This window comes from Balaenoptera ricei, chromosome 4, assembly GCF_028023285.1.
Source record: "Balaenoptera ricei isolate mBalRic1 chromosome 4, mBalRic1.hap2, whole genome shotgun sequence".
Lineage (NCBI taxonomy): Eukaryota > Metazoa > Chordata > Mammalia > Artiodactyla > Balaenopteridae > Balaenoptera > Balaenoptera ricei.
The window spans coordinates 4,273,532-4,293,217 of record NC_082642.1 but is presented as its reverse complement, the minus strand read 5'-3'; the positions used below and the strand labels follow the sequence as shown (position 1 = coordinate 4,293,217).

General features: G+C 34.2%; 1 protein-coding gene across 2 annotated transcripts in view; it reads right to left on the bottom strand.

The window, feature by feature from the left end:
• The window catches only part of DHX36 (DEAH-box helicase 36), a 50,960-nt gene continuing 31,274 nt past the window's right edge, over positions 1 to 19,686 (bottom strand). For both annotated transcript variants that reach the window (XM_059920081.1, XM_059920082.1), the window contains 11 exons: positions 19,034 to 19,177; positions 16,658 to 16,775; positions 15,558 to 15,656; positions 10,815 to 10,988; positions 10,580 to 10,666; positions 9,555 to 9,638; positions 7,269 to 7,368; positions 7,086 to 7,176; positions 4,500 to 4,620; positions 3,686 to 3,838; positions 1 to 3,285 (listed from right to left, as the gene is read on the bottom strand). In XM_059920081.1, the coding sequence (XP_059776064.1) occupies positions 3,100 to 3,285; positions 3,686 to 3,838; positions 4,500 to 4,620; positions 7,086 to 7,176; positions 7,269 to 7,368; positions 9,555 to 9,638; positions 10,580 to 10,666; positions 10,815 to 10,988; positions 15,558 to 15,656; positions 16,658 to 16,775; positions 19,034 to 19,177 (1,357 nt within the window). In that variant the 3' untranslated portion in view covers positions 1 to 3,099. The remainder of the gene's footprint in view (positions 3,286 to 3,685; positions 3,839 to 4,499; positions 4,621 to 7,085; positions 7,177 to 7,268; positions 7,369 to 9,554; positions 9,639 to 10,579; positions 10,667 to 10,814; positions 10,989 to 15,557; positions 15,657 to 16,657; positions 16,776 to 19,033; positions 19,178 to 19,686) is intronic.

Sequence of the window (19,686 nt, the reverse complement as noted above, 5' to 3'; positions counted from 1 at the left end):
TACATATGGTTCCATTTATTTGAAATTCTAGAAAAGGCAAAACTAGTGACCAAATGGTTGCCAGTGGGAGCAAGGGATTGACTGTAAGGGGAAAAAGGGAGATTCTTAGGTGACAGGAATGTTCTATATCAAGATTGTGGTGATAGCAATTACATGACTTTATACATTTGACAAAATTCACAGAATTACACTTGGGTAACTTTATTACATATAAAATAATATCTTAAAGCTTATTAAAAAAGAGTTTGTAACAGCGGTAACCTTTTTTTTTAAATATGTTGCACTTCCAGATACTCTATAATGAATATGTATTTTTAAAATCAGAATAAAAATGCCATTTAGAAACAATTAGCATATTATAAATATATGATTATACTACATGATCACAGTTACTTAAAAATATACACAAACTCAGAGCTAAAAGAGGGGAAGGAAAATTACCATTTACTTTGGGTAATGGAGTACTAAAATAAATTCTTCCTATAGCTCTTCTATGATTTCTAACTTGTAGGGTGGACCTTGTTTTAAAAATGAAGAAGTGAAAATCACTTGCAATATTGGTATAAATGTATCTAGAGCTTTTGCCCAAGTTAATAAATTAGGAAGGTGTCACATGGACTCACTTTTCAAAGACACTTCTTAAATATTATCCAGTAGTTTATTTCTTTCGTTTTTTTTTTTCTGTAAGTTTCTGTTTCAGGGTCATTTTTTTAAAGAGTTATCCTTGGTATCACTCAGAATGGTGAGGCAAATAGTTTTCTTCGTAATTTAGTATCTTATTCTTTAAAACTACCAAATAACAGATAGTTCTGAGACCTGGAATACATTTTTCACTAAGTAACACCCTATTCTGTAAACAAAAGAAAAACATAAATAGCACCTTCAGGCAAAATTTCCATCTTGACTGGCTATAGAGAAGACATAAATTGGAGGTGATAATAACTCCTTTGATCTCTCTGAATAGCTCATCTATTAAACAGTTCTGCAGAAACATTTTCCCCATTTATGGAGATTAAATATTTGTCTATGAACGTGGAGCCAATTAACTAGTAATCTGTTTTTACAGATTTTTAAAATGCTTTCTGCCAAGACCGTTTTGGCCAACTGACTGAATTTAAACTGGATAGTAAAAGCAAGCCAAAAAAAAAAAAAAAAAAAAAGGCACAAACATAAAAACAAACGTTCTTATAGAACAAATAGGACCTAATGATCACCTTCAGTTTAGGGGCAAAACTAATATGCCACAAAATGACCCAGTACAAGAATTCAGTGAGAGGCAGATCACTTTTGGGATACTAGCCAAGAGAATGGACTTAGAACCACACAAATACATTCAAAACCCTAGGAGGCAATGATAGGTTGACATACATTCCCAGAAATGGAAGCAGTACCTGAACCAGTGCTGTTAAGATCATCATAGAATTATCAATCAATCCCAGTCATCATATGATACTCCTTTCCTTTGGCTTCTTTGGAAGGCACAATAAAATCTGTAGTTTTTAGGGTGCAGCAGGATGTTCTTCCTATGTCTCTTTTTGCAGTATTTCCAGTACTACAACTTTTCTCAGACACAGGGTCAAACTGTTAGATCACAAAATAAGTGATAGAAGCCTCAGCAAACAACACTCAACATTGGATAGTATGTGTTTCAGTTAATACCCTTCTGCCAAGTTATACAAAAGACCCTACTAAAAGTGGCTAAAACAAAGAAGGGTTTATTATGTCAGAATAAGTCCATGTGCAGGGCAGTTGCAGAGTTTGGATAATTCAACAGCTCACTAGCATTATCAAGGACTCTGGTGATTTCCACCTGCCCGCTGAGCCAACCTTGTGATCCTAAGAGGGTTGCAGCAGTTCCAAGTGCCAGAGTCAGACAAAACAAGATCCAAAGGAGGAGCACAGAATTTCCTTCTTTAAGTCTTATTAGTAAGGAAAATCTTCTCAGATGCCCCCGTGCAGATCTCTTCTCAGCTGCCATCAGCCAGGACAGGTTCACATATTCATGCCTCATCAGTTACTTATAAGGAGAATAAGACCATGCATGATTGGCTTAGAACAATCCAATTCACCCTTGGGGAAGAGGGTCCAACATCCCTGGGAACAAGCAAGGAGGAAGGGAGGGACAAAATGGCTGTTGGATAGCAACCAAGAGTATTTGTCAAAATCTGACAGGGCTGAAAACATACAGTACACGTCACACTAGCTTCCACTGGCTGAGAGGGTAAAATAGCACTCAGAGCATGGGGAAGAAAAGTCTTAACATAATGGATTGTTATTAAAAAAATATTTCAAATAATAACTATAACTTAGTACACAATACATGCCAGACACTAGTCTATGCACTTTACATATGATAACATATTTAATCCTCATAACTGTTACCTGTATTTTACAGATAAGGAAAAGGAAACAGAGAAGCCAAGTAATTTGCCTAAGATATGTGGTACGTGACGGAGCTAAAATCTGAACTTAGATAGGCTCTAGACCCATGCTCTCAATTGCTACATTACACTGCACAGGGTGATGTAAAAGTGGTGCAAATATATTCTAAGATAAAAAACCATCAGATAAACCAAGGGATAGGTGGAGATGCAGAAAGCAACCCAAAAAGCTAGCTGAGATTTACACACTGTACATTTTATTAAATACTGGGCTTTATTACAACAAATTAATTTACTTCTGATAGAAGTTTCATTAGAGGAGATGTGGATGTGTTCAAATTCTTATTTGATACTGCTTTTTGGCTAACCATTCTATTTTTACTGATTCTATACTCAGTCATTATGGGCAGAGAGATTAATATTTCATAACAGAACAAAGGAATTTCTCAAGTGGTACAACATTCAAAATATATAAGAGGAATACTCTCAAAATGTGGACATGACCACTACAGAGTAACTGTTTTTTATGGTATATTTATAATAGCTACAGATGACATTGTTAATTCATGCACATTAAGTCTTCATTTACTACCTACTGAAGGTTTCTACCTTACACATGAAAATTACTCATGTCCTGGGGTTTGACATCTAGCCAAAAGTTAAACCATGATGGAAAATGGCTATCAAACTGGCTTTTCAGTGCACCACAGAAAAGCCGTCAGCTGTAATATCCATCCTGAAATCGTGGTGGCAAGTTCCTGGGAGTTGCTTTTTCCTGCGTTTTGAGCAAGTCTATAATAGCTGAGAGTACTGCACAGTCTCTGGATTTAGTGTCCTTCCAGTCTACAGGATGGGGACTTTCAATCTTCTCTTGCAGAAGGATATCTAGTTCCTTTCTTAATTCCTGAAGTTGGAAAAATTATACATGTTCAACAAAGGCAGGTGTACTATCAAACAATGTAATAAATAAAAATGACTTCAGCTGGTACAAGAAATTTAATAAGCTATTACACAAAAAGACTGAAATATCTAATGAGCAACTAACTAAAGTGTGGTTATGAGTAGCCAACTTAAGTAAAAAAATTCAAACTTTTATCACACTGAGCCATTCAGAATGGTTGGTCTGTAACTATCTCAAAAAACAATTCAGAAAAACTATGAATCAATTTCTCAACACAATTTCCTCTGCTGAAATAAAGCAAGAAATATTTAACGTAACATGTATAACCCTTGGAAGAACAAAACCACAAGACCACATACTAACTTGTATGCAGAATCAAAGACAATCACGTAAAGTCAGTCACCTTAACAAGATGGGCGATTCTTGCTGGAGATTGAAAGATGATCCATTCATCTACAGCAATAGTTTCCTGATCATTATCCTTCTGAATGGAAATATCACCTCCGAAGAACAAGAGACAGTATGGAGAAACTTCTGTGCAGTCATACAAGTATATCTATAATGAGAATTAAGGCAAATTAATACATTAACGAGTCTGAAAGGATTGTTGCCACGTTAATTCAATAATATCACTAGTATCAATCTATTAGTGCTTTCCTTCTAAAACAGGTACTATCCTTTTAGTGTAATTAGAGACTAAATTTGAAGAAATACCATTTAAACAAGCCATTCTTAACCAGAGAACAAAGGAGTTTTATATTTTTGTTTCAATTCAATCAATAGCACTATTCTGTAAACAAAATATTTCCTAAGTGATAAAACCAAAACACTAATGTAGCTTAAGTTCTTTTTATTTATATAGTAACAGAATTCCCACTTAATATTCTGACCAATACTTGTATATTGACAGGCCAACAAAATTCTTTGAAAAGTGAAACTCATATACCATAAAATGCCAGTATGTCTTGAAAGCAGGCTCTGAAAGAAAATTATGCAAATCAAATAACCACTCCAATTAATTAAAATACAAAGATCCATCATGACAGATCTGCACATTAAAAGTATAGGTTATTTGCTTAAAGAAGGTATAAGTAATGTCAGAAAAAAAATTTTTTTTAAAGAAAATAAATTTTGTTTATAATTATGAAAACTATACAATTTAAAAAATACAACAAGACTGTCATTCAGACCCATGGTTCTTTTATGTATTCACTTACGCTACTTGTTCTCATCTTCAGGTGATAGATAAGCCAGTTGTAGTGAAACTCTGTTTGCTCCACATTAACGGATTTAGGATGAATAGCAACTAGTCCATCAGTTTTTGTGTAAACTTTCACCCTTTAAAAAAGTTAAAATGTAGTTTTAAAAAAAAAACAAAACAAAACTCTGGAGGATTCCAAACTAATCCCAGAATCAAAACAAACTCCACAGATGAGTTCAATTTATTTTTGCAATATAAATTTCCGAAGTTTTATTTTAATAAGACATGGAAAAATAACTGGCTAAATAAGAATACTCTAAATCATACAACAAATCCTTTTCTTATAGATATAATTACTCAACATATTAGAAAGATGACAAAATATTCCCTAATTATGTTAGTATATATACTATACCAGTAAAGTACAAAAAATGAAATACCTGATATAATTCTAAGTGAATCAGACCAAGAGAATAGTCTGTACATTTTACTGTAAATCATGATACTGATAAACAGCCGTCAATTTACAGAATAATTCTGTGAAATGATCTAAAATTAAAAATGAAGAATTTTGTTTAAACGGGAGTTAGCTAAAACTGGTTTTTAAAAACCTATTCTAAAATATGTTTTAAATGGTCTCACATTCACTGAACTCCCCCTCCCACCTTCAAAACAGGAATACTTGGAATAAATGTACACAGCTCTAGTTCAGTCTCTCCATTTTTAGGGGTCCTTCCTTTGATAGTCACAAAAATTTTACCTCAATTTGTAGGAGTCTTTGATTAATATTATTCAACAGGGAGATGTCTGATAGTTTATATAGTCAGTGGTAATTACAGCATAAAGCTGATAATCCATTAATCCTTCCTCTTTGTTTTTAAGAGCATCTTTTTCATGGTTCTAGGAATCCATAATATGTCTACCAAAATCTGAATCACAGTCATGAGCCATTCATTATTCAGAATAAAATCAGCAACTGTTTTTCCTCACCGCAGTCAATTTAACCAATGCCATCCTGCAACCCTACATCACCAGAACAGCAGGGTCTGGCAAACTTTTTCTATACAGGACCAGAGAGAAAATATTTTATGCTTTGTGGACCTTCTGTCACAACTACTCAACTCTGCTAGTGCAGCTGGAAAGCAGGCACAAACAACATGTGAACAAACAGGCACAGCTGTGTTCCAACAAAAACTTAAAACTCTTAGCCAGTATGCCAAAATGTGCTGACCCCTGCACAAGACCAAAAGAAAGCATAAACCCAAAGAGAACTACCTTTCTTTCATAAAGCCTTCCCAGGACGGCAGAGGGATATATAAAATGTTTGCATTTCAAGGAGTCTCTCTGTTAAGCTACCTGTAAGTTTGGGATAGATATGAAGAAGAATTTGACAAAGTGCTGATGTCAAAAAAGTACTCAGATCACTTAAAATGTGGATAGTCCAACTACAGTGATTAAAATTCATGTAACCCATAACCTTCCACGTGAGAATAGGGTTTCTCAACATCAGCATTCTTGACATACTGAATTTTCTGTTGTGGGGACTGTCCTGTGCATTACGGAACGCCTAACAGCATCCCTGACCTCTATGTACTAGATGCTAGTAGTACATATTCCTCCATTTATAACCACCACAGATGTCTGCAGACGCTGTCAAACGTCCCCAGCGAGGCAAAATCACCCAGGTTGAGAACCACTGCACTGCTGCATTCTAGGCTATCTTTGAGGTCTATATTTTTTCATGTTTACAGAATATCCAACTTTTTCATTTAACATCAGTTCAAATATTTTATGTCAATATACAGTGATGTTTTATACGCCTAACAGAAATGCCATATAATATGGTCTTATAAAACCATAATTTCCCACTGCTACTAGACATCTATGTTGTTTACAATATACCTGTCAAAAAACATTTGGAATTACTTCCTTAGAACATATTAAATTAAAATATTCACTTATGAATCCACGGGGCCAGTGACTATTTTAATGACTGCTGATACATAATTTTAATCTGAACTGTCTTCCAAAAGGGTGGCACCAATTCACATACCACTAGCCATTTGTGACTTTCAGTTTCTCATTTTCCTCACTGGAATGAATTCTTCTACTGGGCAAAAATATGCCTTATTTGTTGTCTCCAATTATACTAAGGCTGACTCTATTTGTACATACATTTAAAGTTTTATTTTATTTCTCAAAATAGTAAAATCACCACAATTTTATTCAAAGAGCTCAAGTAGAAAATTACGTGTTTTAAAAGAGAGGGAAAAAAATCCTAAAACAAAATTTACTCTAAACAAAGTCCACCCAGGCACTGGTTTTTAATAGCTGGCTTACTGTTCTCATATTTACATTGCTATTATATTTCACTAACATTCTTTGTGAAAAATGGGTGATGAAGGAGCAGACTCCAGGGATGTGCTATGAGAGAAAGTGATGCCCATGGTAAACAGTTTGCCTTCTCTTCAATGACCAAAAGTAACAAGAATATGGCCCGATTATGAGTAACAACAAATGTACAATATAAGCCCTGTTGCAGTAGAAGATTTCGAAAGTTTGAGAGAACTACAAATAATTCATAATAATCTTCAATGCTTACATTTTTCTTTTTTTACCCAAATTTAGTCGGATTTTAGCAACTTTGGGATATAAACCAGCACAGATGACAGCTTTAATTATCTTCTCATTATCTATTGGGGGTGGGAAGGTAGAGAAAAAAAAGTAAAATACTGATACAACTGACAACAGCAGCAAGTTATTTACACTGTATTTTCTGCTTTACCTGAATTTATATTAGATTTTGGATCTTTAGGATTTCTACTGCTTACAAATCCAGCTCCAAGAAGATGCTCAGCAAACTGCCCTTTCATGTTATGCAGCATCTAGGGAGCAATGGTAACAAACAGAACGAGAATACCTTTCACACAAATTTATAGGGGTTATGAAGCATGTACTCATAAATAAATTTAGCTTTGAGCTTTCCCTGCTTTATGAAACACTTTTGCAAAAATGTGATGTTTTGGAGCAGGGGTTGGTAAACTACAAAATTTATAAAAACCTGTTTTTGTCAATAAAGTTTTATTGGAACAAAACAACACCCATTCATCTACACACCATCTTTGGTTGCTTTTGCATTATAATGGCAGAGGTGAGCAGTTGCAACAGAAACCGTATGGATTGTAAGCCAAAAATATTTATTGTCCAATCTTAAGGCTTGCCTGCTGTAGGGAATAACAACTGATGTTTAAGGATTACTTCAGTTTACAAAAAGGCTCATAATTTTCAAAATTGCTCTCTACCCCATATTTTGGGAAAAAAAAAAAAAAAACAGTAAAGCATAGAGTAAATAACCAACATCCATATATGTACTACTGAAAATTAACTACTGTTACATCCTGGCACAAGAGCTTAAGGCCTGTTTCTTGTGTTTATTTATAAGAAAAATCACTCTTTGGGTAAAAATGATACATGACTCATTATAAAAAGCATTCAAGTAGTACAGCAAAGTACAAAAGAAGACTACCCTAATCTCAATACTGTCAGAAATATCATTAACTAAGTAAATAATATTGCAGACACTTACTATGCATTTATACGGACAGAAGGATTAGACAAAAATGCTATCCTAACAATGCGATAACGTAAATACAGAAGCTGTTTTTATAAAAGCATTCAAATTAATTTTAGTTCAATTTAAGGAAGTTAAATAGAAATGAAACTGAACTAGATGAATCTTACATTTTTATAATCATAAGAGATATTTAATAAAGGATCCTTGTGTGCTTAAAGTAAGATTATGAGACATAAAATTGTCACATTTAAGTATATATCCCTTTTATGAATTATGTGACTTTAGTTTCCCCACCTACATTCTCTTATAACTGACTCTCTAGGTCATCTCCTGGTTTCTATCACCATTATTTTATTTATATTGTTCAGGATAATAACCTTTATTCTGTATCCATAATTCGCAATACTGTTTTGCATTTTTCCATATTTAATTTCAGTATCTACCACCAGCTGACTTAGCATGTACTCTCCATTCCTGAATTCTTTCTGATTCACTTCTTAACAGGCAGCATTTCACTGTCACTAAATATTTCAAGATCAACTCATGGGTGCAGTATCTCAAGTGCTTTCTTGAATGCCTGTCATTTTTTATACTTGAATTAATATCTTGACTGGACATAATATTCTCAAAAAACACTTGGCTGGATTCAACCATCTTTTCATACTGTACTTCATTTTTTCCACTTAAGGGAAATGTTCTTACAATATATCTCTAAATACATATTCAACTACTCTTAAATTTTCTACGTAGAGACACCTATTACCTTTTTTTCCATTGGCTGTAGTATCTTTCAGAGTTATTACCCTTCTTTTCATTCTTTTAATGTTTGGGCACTTTTGATTAAATATGCTAGATTCTGGATTCTTCTACCCCCGTAGATTTGTTAAATCTATGCCACAAAGATGGAGTGTACATGTAATGGGGGAAGGTGAGGATATTTCTACTCCCACCGGCTTGAGATCACTTCTCCAGTTCAGTGCAGAGTCTGAAGTCTGATGTGCATCTGCCCTGTTAATTGTTCACTTTCTTCTATTTCACAGATGCCTCCTGTCCAGTGTTTTCTCACTACACTAAGTCAGCTGAAGATAAAAATACCTACCCAAAAGTTAAAGAAAAGATACTCGCTCTATCTGAGATTTTAAAACAGATTTTAGGAGTATTAGTGAAAATTTTCAGGATGAATCATCAAAATGGCAACTAAAGTGTGGGTGCAGGAACAGTAATCGAGCCTCTCTGTGTTTTCCTGCTAAACTCTGGACTCATTTTTTTTCTTAGCCATTAGTTTTTTGTTTATTATGCTATACACCTTTTCTTGTTTTGTTGCATTGACTTAATAAAGATTCCTTTTATGATTCTGTATAATGATTCAACTTCATAAGACTAACTCACACAAAAGTTAAGCAAAAACTTAACTTTTTGCTATAGATTTGACTACACAAAATACATATAAGTCCCTAATCTAACATATGAGAATCACTTCAAAACATTCACCATTACCTGCAGTGTGTTTGAAGACAGAAAATATTCCCAGCAATAGTCTTTTTCATATCTGAAACCACGTTGTCTAGCTTCTTCCCAGCCCTATGAAGAAAAGTATTGATATTGTTCCCCAAAGCAAAGACTGCTTACCAGTTTGTCTTTATTTTGGTAATAATTTTACCTTCTACTGATATTTCATTTTCTTGTAAAAACTTCAAAGAATTTCCAAATTAACAAACTAAAAAAACATAAACTTCCCATGATCTTAGTTGTTAAGACATAACCAAAACTGAATTTGCAGACCTTTCTTTACACAAAAAAGAGCAAGTTACACAGCAACATACTGTGCATTTTACATAAAATAGCATCATTCTGTACATGATTGTATTAATCAAAATGAGCACTCTGTTGAATACATTTCAATGCTATTATATATTTTCAACTTCAAAAATATATTGTTTTATTTTGCTTTAAGCTAGAGAAGGAGGGAAGATGGCAAAAAAGAAAATACTGAATGAGCTCAAAGGAAAAAAAAATATAAACTTTCCCATAATAGGTAGTACAAAACTGAGACTAGAACTACAGTAAAAAGATGCTGTCTCTATACACCAAATTACATTTAAATGTTGCAAAGATGGATGATAAATGTTTATCCTCGGATAAGCCTGTCTATAAGAGAAAAAGTCTCTCTATCCTGAATAGTGTACATGACTATCATGCTCTATCAAAAATGTTAAATCTGAATACAGATATAGTTTATTAATGAACAAAAAGGGACCTTCTGTCATAAATGTCAGTAAGACAAAGATACAAAAGAATAATAGCAAATAAAATTTTAAAATAAATTGTTCACTTGTTCTATTGTTATCAAAACACAAATATAGACTTTTTTCAAAAAGGGTAAATGTAATGAGCTATCACAAAATTGAAAAATGATGTACAATTTTTTTCAAATGTTCACCCAATTTTAGGCATTCTCACTTAGCAGTTTATTCCTGATAACTACCATACAGATTTTAAAAATTTAAATATATTCCTTTTACCTCAAATGCATTCACAACTGTCAGGTGATCACTTTTAGTATCCTTTGCCAATTCCTTTCTTCTTGCATCTGCGACCTTTTCTTTTCCCTTAAAACAGATGAAGGCATCTTAAATTGCTCTGATGGTATATAACAGAGAATGGCATTCTAATAAAAAGCCAATGAAAAATCTATCTAAGCAAACAACTATCCTGTGTATCTAAAAATACCTGGCCTTTTACTTGTATCTTTCTTACCAATGGAATCACAAAGGGATCTCTGAAGCTAAGACTAGCAGCAATGGTGAGCACCGGGTCGAGGCAACAGAACAGAGCTCCAAAAAGAATCATTTTTCCAATGTGTGGCTCAACTGGTAATCGTGCTAAGTGGACTCCAAGAGGTGTCAATTCTTCTTGTTTATCCAAAGCGTTCTGTAAAGTAAGAGTTTATGTTTAAAACACATTGTAAGCACCACATTTTAGTTTGCTTAAGAAAAAATAATAGGCCACTCTTAAGTCCAAATGCCCTAATATTGTTCAGCTTTAGTTCTCTTCATCAAAACGTAAGTTTGCAACGTAAGTTTTGAGGTCAGCAAAGGTTAGAAACTTATTTAAACAGAAACAGCTCGGCTTTACTATAAATGTTGGAAGAGAAATGAGAGAAATAACACACCAGTAAGTCTTCAAATAAAATCACCCAGTAAAGTACAAGAGTTGTAGGAGAAGTAAAACAAAAAATGAGACACTATTACATATTTGGAATATAGAATGCATAGCCCCTAGATTCTAGTACTTTAGGAGACATGAGACAGGAGAGCAAGAGACAAAATATTTATCTAGAACCCCCCAAAACAGGGGTGACTTCTGCTCTGATTACCTAGGTAATTTGATCCAATCATCCTACTGAGCACAGATGGAAAAGCTGCTTGAAGACTGGGGAGTTACAAAAGAATTAGAAAAATCACAAGTCCAGGATTAGGGGAGGGACAGAAGTCCAAGGAAGTGAACCCAACATTGGGGCATCTTTTCCCAGAAGAAGCAACATAAATCCTCTCTAGAAGAAATTACCATCACCCCAAGCTCCAAGTTTTTATCTGCAAAGACCTCTGTAAATACAATGTCTAGTACACATTCAAAATAACAAGATTTGAACAACAACAAAAATAATAAAAAATATAACTCAATTGCCCCCTCTCACTGGCAACCAACCACGAGTTTGTTATAGGGGTGGGAGAGTGGGAGGTACAAACTACTGGTGTAGAACAGACTACAAGGATGTACTGTACAACATGGGGAATATAGCCAATATTTTGTAATAACTGTAAATGGAGTGTAACCTTTAAAAACTGTATAAAAATTTAAATTAAAAAACAAACCAAAAAAATATAACTCAAATGTCTCATCAGACAAAGATCTCTACTAAACATTTATGGAGGAAATAACCTCAATCTTATAAAAACTCTTTCAGAGAATAGGAAAATAAATAAATAAGTAATACTCTCAACTTGTTTTCTGAGCCTAGCATAATCTTGGTACCAACTTGACAAGGGACATTTGGAGAAAGGGAAACTAAATAATCTTATGCATGAGAAACTCAAAATAAAATAATGGCATATTGAATCCCAGCAAGATAGGTTTGTTTCTGGAATGAAAGTTGGTTTAACAATTGAAAAATCAACGTAATTCAATATATTACAAATTAAACATAAAAAAACAGCATAATTGTATAATCTCATTAGAGGCAGAAAAAGTATTTGATAAAATCAATTATCCATGCATGATAAAAATCTCTTAGTAAACTAAGAACAGAAACTTCCTTAATTTGATAGTTTCCACCAAAAATCTTCAAAAAACATGCTCAATGAATTACTGACAGCTTTTCCTTTGAGAGTAAGAACATAAGAATGCACACTATCTTAACACTTCTGCGCAACATTCTACTAAGGATCCTGGACGACAGCTGGAAAGGAATAAATAAAATTGCAATTATTTATAGATGTGACTGTGTACTCAAAAATCTACATATAGTTATCAGAGTAAGTGGGTTTCACAGCATTGATGAATACAAGGTCAACATTCAAAACCAGTTTGATTTCTGTATATCAGACTCACAAGAAAATGAAAAATTTTGAAGTTTGAATATAATCCAAAAATACCACAAACCAAGATATAAATCTTTAAAAAAGTTCTGTAATACACAGAAAACGCTGAAACACCAAGAGATTAAATAACTAAATCAATGGGAGAGATCATGTTCTTGTTTGGTAAGACTCAATATTGTAATTCAGGCAGTGTGACACCAGCTCAAGATAGAAATATACACCAATAGAATAAAGGTGAGCCTACAAACAGACAAATAAATCCATAGACACCTGATCTATGACTATGGCTGCAGAACAAAGAGGAAAAGGATGAACTTCTCCATAAATGGTTTCAGTCAACTGCTCTAAAAACTTTGATTCCTACCTCACCTACACACACAGACACACAAATCCATTGCAGATGGGATTATATAGCTAAGTGTGAAAAAGAAAACAAAGTTAAAACAATATATCCTCATGACTCCAGGGTAGAGAAAAACTTACTAAAGGACAAGAAGCAGTAACAATAAAGAAAAAGACTGATACATTTGACCACATTAAAATTAGGAATTTCAGTTTATCAAACCACTGTTAAAAAGTGAAAAGGTAAAAATACAGACATGTGCAATACACAGCTGACAAAAGGCTCAGATCAAGAGCACACAAAAAGTATACAATGACCTCCTACAACATAACAGAAAAACAGGCATCAATAATTTATAAATGAGACTATCCAAATGGGCAATAAGCATAAAAAGCTGCCTACAAATTCAACAGTAGTCATGGTAATGCAAACTAAAAAGCCACAAAACTACTACATACCTATCAACATGCTTAGAATAAAAGACTACAGGTTGGTGATGCTACAGAGCAATGAGAATGCTCACCTACCACTGACACTGGTAGGAGTGTAAGTAGTCTGACAACTTTGGGAAATGGCTGGGCATTACCTACCAAAGTTAATCATACAAATACGCTATGATTCAGTGAATTCACTCAAGTGTACACCCATGAGAAATACTTAAACACGTGCACCAAGAAACAATAAATACTGAAGAACAGTCATACCAGCACTATATGTAACTGCCTCAAATTGGAAATAACAAAAATGCCTTTCAGTAGTCATATAATAAAATATGGTAAAGAAATGAAAATGAATGAACTATAGCTAAAAGCAATAATGCACATGAATCTCACAATGTTCAGTGAAAGAATCGAGAACCCCGTTCCCCCTGCAAAAAAAAAAAACCCACATCCTGTGTGAGTTCATGTAAAGTTCACAAAAGGCCAAGTTAAACTGAGCTCTTTATAGAGATGTATACTGGTATGGTAAAACCATCAAGAAAAACAAGCAAGAGATTACCATTAAAGTCATGATAGAGGTTATTTTTGAGCCTGAGAGTAGAGTAATTGGGTGAGGGTAGGAAGTTGGTTTTTAGGATACTGGAAATGTTCTTAACTTCTTGACATGAATAAAAATAAGAGTGCTCACTTTGTGATAAACCATTAAGCTGGACATTTTTGTTTTGCTCTTTTACCCTGGATGGGCATGCTGTATTGCACAATAAGAAGTTTTTTTTCAAAATGTAGGCTTCAGACCCTACTGTTGGCAAGGATTTTCCAAGCCTTTTCACAATTTCGTTGCCTACAAATGGCTAAGTAAAGACTGGTTCTTAAATTCAGTTGGGAGAGAGGAAGTCATCCCACTCTGGCTTCAGACTCCAGCCATCCTCTGGTTGTCTGTCTCTACCACAAATAATACGTTGATTCTCTGATCACCACGTAGCCCTCTACTGCTGTTCTATTCGATAAAAGTCTGGAGGGGAAGAGAGGTCAGGAGTAAAACCGCACTGCTCCCTAAAATACCACAAACCTCACTAAATCTAATCCAAATTCCAACAAAGATGGTCAGGTAAGTTACAATACTTTTCATTTAAACAACTTAATACTCACATTAAGAGATTATTTTTACATGGACCAAATTCTCAAAATTATCTACATGGATGGCACAAATAAAATTGAAATACGTAAAATACATCTTCAGCATCCTCTAACCCAGCACTAATCAACAGAACTTGCAGCATTGACAGAAATGTCTATTTCTGCACTGATTATGTGGCAGCCACTAGCCATATGTGCCTACTGAGCATCTAAAATGTGCAAGTGTGACCAAGATACTGAATTTGTAATTTAATTCAAAATTTAAATTTAAACAGTCACCTGTGGCTAGTGGCTACTGTGTTGGACAGCACAGCTCTATTCTTTCTCTCCACTTTGGGCATTAACTCACTCACTAATTCTCTCCAGTCCTGTGCCGCTTCTCAACATGGTCTCGTGCAGGGATGGCTACAAACTAAGTGGTCACTTGACTAAGACACTGAAACTAGTTCCTCAAAACACTGACTTCATAAAAGAAACTAAGGAAAAAAGCTGTAAGAATAAAATGATAGGTAGGGGGATAGGATATTTTGGAGAAAAGCCACCTGCTAGTATTCCTTCAAAGATAGAAGAGTTGCCTTTATAAAATGTTCATACTGTCATTAAGTTACCTGTATTTGACAAAAGCTCTAAAAACATGATGGTAATCAGAAAGAGTAGAATAAAGCAACCAAATTCATTTCTAGAATACAAATGAAAAGGACCAGTAATTGAAAGATTTCAAAATTTTATGTAATTTTAAATCAGGCCTATAATGAAAAAACTTGTGTGGAAAGAGCCCAGTATAAGGAAACTCACAAAGGTATCATTTTATAACTTTCTAATTTATATTTCATACTCCAAGCCGAATAGCCAAAGAGTGAATCAATTTGGCACTGCACATTCATTGGCCTACCTTGCCATAATGAAAGTAAATTTTATAATTAGCTGGCTTACTTACTTTAACACTCTAAGTTAGAATTTTTAAAAAAATCAAACTTACCAGTTCCATCAGGTGCTTTATGGAAAGTAACACTGCTTCATTCGATGGTGGATCCATTAGCCTACTCAGAAAGTAAGCAATTCCACCTAGCCTTAAAATCTGGGGAGAGACAAATATAATTAAACATATATCATATATTGACATAAGAGTTTAATCCTGCCTGTGTCACTGACTCAAAATAAAGCATCAAACCTATACATGATTTTCAAGTTAGTTATTTTACCAGAATAAGTAAAAATTATATTTGTGATTCTATAAAAACATGTTTAAAGGCCAACATACTACCTTCTAACACCCACCAACTCTATTAATGAGAAAAGTAGCTGGTTAAAATCTCAACAAACAAGTTGATTACCAATTACCTTCAAAATAAGGCAGCTAATTTTATCAAAATACATTAAGATGCTGAAAAAATGGTAAGTAGTCTATAATGAGGGATCTTAAGATATAATAACAGTAGCTAACAATTACTGAACACTTACTATGTGCCAGGCACTGTTCTAAGAATTTTATATGAAGTTAATTTAAATAACTTGCCCAATATAACAGAACCAGCTTGCCACAGGATGATTTGGGATTCAAACCCAGGTAGTCTGGCTCGAGAGCAGTATGTAATTAAAAACTGTTTAGTCAATATCTGATCAAAGCTTTAAAAAATATAATTTATAGTTGACCTTTTTTGAACTGCATGGGTCCACTTACACACAGATTTTTTTTTCAATAAATATAGTACTTGCATTTTTATTTTACAGATTTTTAAATTAACTAAGCGTGGGGAAAGGTTTGTGTTCAATTAGAGGTCACAATATGTAGAATCAAAAGAACTAGGGTTTGAGTCCTGATTCTACCTAAACTGTTTAACTAACCACCCTTGGGTGAGTCTTTTATCAATTCCTTTGTTTTTGAGGCAGAAGAGGCAGCAAGTGGATTTTCGGCAACCCTAATCCCCACGCTGTTCAAGAATCAACCGTACTAACACACAGAGAGAAACAAACGCGTGGTAAAAATTCTTTCTGGTAGATTAGTATACTACTTTCCTCTATCAAAGATGCTGAAAACTAGAACCCTGTTTACTTTCTTAACTCTCCCAGCTAATTTACCTTTATTTGTAAACAAAGTTCTTCCAAAGGCGTTCTCAAAATTTCTGGCAGTTGATAGTCATCTAGAAGGCTTGCTCTAAGACCATTATACAGATGATAGCAATGACCAGGTTGAACTCTTAAAAAAAAAGGGGCGGGGGGTGTATTATCAGTGACTTTTTAGAACTCCAGAGAAAAGACTAGGCAGGGGAAGTAGTCAATATTTCTTTCAAGCCACACCATAACTAACTTACTTGTTATTTCATTTTTATTAATCACAAATTCCTTCTCCCCACCTGTTTTGAATAAGCTTAAATCCATTGACCCTAAGTCCTAGTTCTAAAAGATACAGGATTGCCTCCCCCTACCAATAATTTGGTTCCCTGTTTCTATCTTACAGATTCCAGACTTCTATTCTCAATAACAGCAGTATACGTAGGTTAATCTCTTTGGGCCTTGTGAGCATTTTATGTGACAAATCCCGGTATTATGTTAACCTGTCTATATTATTTTAAAAGCTTTTAGGTATGTGCTATTTATTGAGTTCTCAGAGGGATGTTGGAAACGGTTATTGTTTTCATCTAGTGACCTGAATGATACTATTCTTTGTACAATGTTAAGGACAGATATGAAGAGGTTAATGAATTCATTCATCTTCAAGCAGAATAAAATATTTCTGTAGGCGCTTGCTGTTAAAGGAGGGGGAGGCCCTTTTCCTATAGGAGTAAATTAATTCTAAAAATCTTAGCTATTTCGGTCACGAGTCTACAAAGACCCATTATCTATTATATTACATGTCTGCAGAAACTAAAAGTAAGAGGGTCTCCACTGAGGACCAGGTAGTTAATATAGTTTGCTCTGGCCTTCAACATAATTATCAATCTAATTAGCTTTGCTAAAGGAATTTATATCTAGAGAGCCCACAAGGGACTATTTTCCATTTGAATTAAACACTGTGTGTGTATATATGCATATATACGTATAACTGAATCAGTTTGCTGTACACCAGAAAATAACACACCAGTGTAAACTGACTATACTTCAATTAGGAAAAAAACCCACTGTAATTCCACAGTTAACCTTCACCAGGATAGTGGGGATGAGGAATTAGATAAAATGTAATACTTGATTTACTCTATTTCCATAATTGTTTTCATGGATCAAATCTTAAGGCCTAGTGTGTTTACTATTCATTTATAAAAGTGTGCCAAAACCCATTCACCACAGTGAATACTTTTTGAATCAGTATCCAGTAGTGACAGGTCTGCATGGGAAAACTCCAATCCTGCTAGGTCCCCAATCAAGGTATGCCCTGGTTAACTGATTAGAAAGAAGGTACACTTTGTGAATTAAGCCGTGACTATGGTCAACAGCACCAACTGCATAATCTAATAAACTACCTGGAAGTCAAGTTATACTGGGATAATCAGCAAAGATCATAGCCAGTGAGTCAGAGCTTTAAAGATATAGTACCAACTTAAAGGACTGATAAAATGGTCTGTAAAATTTTCTTTCAACTCTCCTTTCCTTACTTAAGCCAGTATTTGAAGATTAATAGGAATCTTTTTATTCTATGTGTAAGAGGCAAAACAAAAACTCTCTTCTAAAACTCCAGACATGATTCTACTACTCATATGAGTAAGGGTATAAAAATACTGTGAAGTATGCATTACAACAAATAATAAGTGCAATTATTTGTGTTACAGGCAAATCTTTTCTCCTACCATTAAAACAGAGATATTTCTATTTCTTTTGCTATCACCACAGCAGCGGGGAATAGGTATTTTCCCTGTGTTTTGATTGGTAACTGATAGTGAAAAGCCAGCACAGCTGTGACGTACACTGATGAGGAGCCCAGACCGTGGAGCCAGACTGCCTGGCTTCAAATCCTGGCTCTGCTACTTACAAAACTGTGTGACTTTGGACAGATGACTTAATTTCTTTGTACCTTAATTTCTTTACCCTTAAAATAGAGATAATAACCTATACTTCATAGCACTGTGGTAAGGATTCAGCAAGTTAATGTATATAAAGTATCTATGAGATGATCTGACATTCAAATATTATTAATAGCTATCATTATTCGTAATATATGCTTTTTAAAAAGAAACACAATTACATGTAATATAGCTAATAACATAAAGAATAAAGGATATTAATTTTAATTAACCAGACTGAGGAATTAGAGGTAGAAATATCATAAAATAGAAAACTTGGTAGATAGTTTTTCCAAAGCAACTATGATTAAAACAACTTTCCCATTTAAAAACGTGCTGCAGTTAGTTTTAAAAATATGAAAGGTAACTGTCCTAAATAAATATTTTAAAATGCCACCAACACATTTTGCTACACAAAATTTTTTTGCTTTTAAGGCTTCACACAAAGGTCCCACCTTACCTTCCAGCTCGACCTTTCCTTTGTTTAGCATTAGCTTTACTAACCCACTCGGCTGACATTGTACTGATGTTGTTCTGTGTGTCAAAGTGTGTCTCCTTTATTTTTCCTCCATCTATTACATAAACTACATCATCTATGGTAATGCTGTTTGGAAAATAAATATATAAAAAATGTTAAAAACACATGAAAAGTACATTAACCGATAACAGGCCTACAAACAGGGATTTTAAAGCATTTTTTATTGAATCAATTTGATTTTTAGCAGTTCAGGATTTTCACCACTCTTCCCAGTTACCAACGTAAGGGGGATCAAGCACCAAATCACAGGCAGCATAAGCAGCTTCAGTGGCAGCACACAGGGCCAATCTTACAGATCATGTGCTAAATTCTTATTTGCCTACAGCCAAAGTGCACAGCTTGCCTGAGGACTTTTGTACCTAGCTTTAGGAGCCCTCCAGTTCCATGATTTAATATCAGTTTCCACAGAACAATCTGTTGCCATGACCATACTGGTATAATAGTACCTCCAAGGGAATATAATACCTTTTAAGTGCTGTATATAACTAATTACCAAACTACCAAACAATTCTACTCCCAACCAGAAAAACTGACCTCAGTTCCCATGCTTCTTTAGGAAAGCGTTAAAACAACCA